Below are 1,653 nucleotides of genomic sequence, written 5' to 3'. Positions count from 1 at the left end.
AAAAGTATTAGATATTACTGTTATGTCCAACAGTAAAATTTATAGTTGATGATTGATAGGGCTTAGAAAATGATAATACCATTAATAAGTCAAAAATGGATAATGATTCACAGTTACAAATTAAATATAGACATTCATTTCCTTGTCTAGAACTGACTGTTAATGAAGATAGTTATGTTAAACATGATAAAATTCAAGAACATTATAAAGAATTTTATTCAGCAATAAGATACTAGAGTGAAACTTCCATATAATGAACTTCCATTTAACAAAAGTATCTGTTTAACGAATTATTTTTGAGAACCATGCCCATCATTTTTAATCACGCGTAAATTCCATTTAACAAATTCCTAAATATTACACATTTTTTTTTGTTCCTGTGAGACTTTGTTATATGGAGGTTTCACTGTAATTTGAAAATACTGAAAATCAATACACTCAAAAAATTATATTTTCAGATAAACAATGATGCAGATATACTTCTGTATCTGAAGGAAAAATCCCAATTGTTATACAACGGAGCTATGGTTGTTTCTGAAACAGCCGATGAATTTTCTAAAGACTATTTAAAAGAACAAAAAACAACTTTATACAATTGTTTTGGTGACACTAAAGACAGTATTAATGCCTCAAAACCATTTATACATCCATCATCACATCTACATCAGTACAGCAATCAATTATCAGATGATAATATCAAACCACTTATAATCAAAGATATCACGACTACTACTAGTTCACCAACCCAGAGTAATTCAATCGCTTCACCAAAAAAAACTGTAGCTGCCAATGAGGGTGTAGAAAGTAAATTTAACAATATCAGAACTAAAAAAACATTACCTTTATGTAATTCAGTATTTAAATTAAGAAATAATATAATATCAACTAATAGTGTATCTAAAGTTCCAAACCATTTATTAACGCACACAAAGCCATTACTAACCAGTCGTATTCCTTACTTGCCAAACGATAATCAAAATTTAACACAATTAGCGGAAGAACATCTAACTAGACAAAATTACCAATTACCAATTAGTATTATAAAAAAAAAAATAGTAAAAGTAAAGTTTTGTTACTACATCTATGTAAACTAAAGAGCAGCAACTGCAGTGAGATTTATCAACTAAGCAAACAAAACCTTCAGTTCTCTTACAACCTAACCTCATTGAACACTCCATAAAAAATGCATATTGATATAATTCCACTAAGTAGAAGGGTGATTCTTTTATGTTTATCAGTTATCCGTGAACACTCGTTCTTTCAAAAAGTATAAATGTTGTTTTTTTTGAATAATGAGTGTCTTGTGTTGAATGAATCACCCAGTATTGTCAAAAAACCAACACAATAACTAATATTATTAAATATTGAATAATAAATTTCAAATTATATTATAACACTTTCTTTTGGATAACAATTATTTTACTTGTATTTAATTGCTGACTTATTATACATACTTTTTAAATTAATAAGTACCTACCCAACAAGATAAATAAATAGATTTAACTTCAAACATTAAAATATTCATAATAAAAATCAAGGCTGGGCATTAACGAGTTAAAAAGTTAAAGTTAAGTTAATAAGTTAATTTTATATTAACTTTTTAACTTAACTAGTTAATTTTGGCTTTTCATTGACTTAACTGTTAACTTACTA

General features: G+C 26.9%; 1 protein-coding gene across 1 annotated transcript in view; it reads left to right on the top strand.

Annotated features, from left to right (window-relative positions):
- LOC107883707 (putative leucine-rich repeat-containing protein DDB_G0290503) overlaps positions 1 to 1,396 on the top strand; it is a 6,412-nt gene extending 5,016 nt beyond the window's left edge. Inside the window, exon 8 of the mRNA XM_016804266.2 lies at positions 459 to 1,396. Coding sequence (XP_016659755.1) covers positions 459 to 1,094 — 636 coding nt within the window. The 3' untranslated portion in view covers positions 1,095 to 1,396. The remainder of the gene's footprint in view (positions 1 to 458) is intronic.
- Positions 1,397 to 1,653: the final 257 nt, after the last annotated feature.

The sequence above is a fragment of the Acyrthosiphon pisum genome, chromosome X (genome assembly GCF_005508785.2).
Source record: "Acyrthosiphon pisum isolate AL4f chromosome X, pea_aphid_22Mar2018_4r6ur, whole genome shotgun sequence".
NCBI lineage: Eukaryota > Metazoa > Arthropoda > Insecta > Hemiptera > Aphididae > Acyrthosiphon > Acyrthosiphon pisum.
The sequence above is the reverse complement of the archived record's forward strand: the minus strand, read 5'-3'. Positions and strand labels throughout refer to the sequence as shown.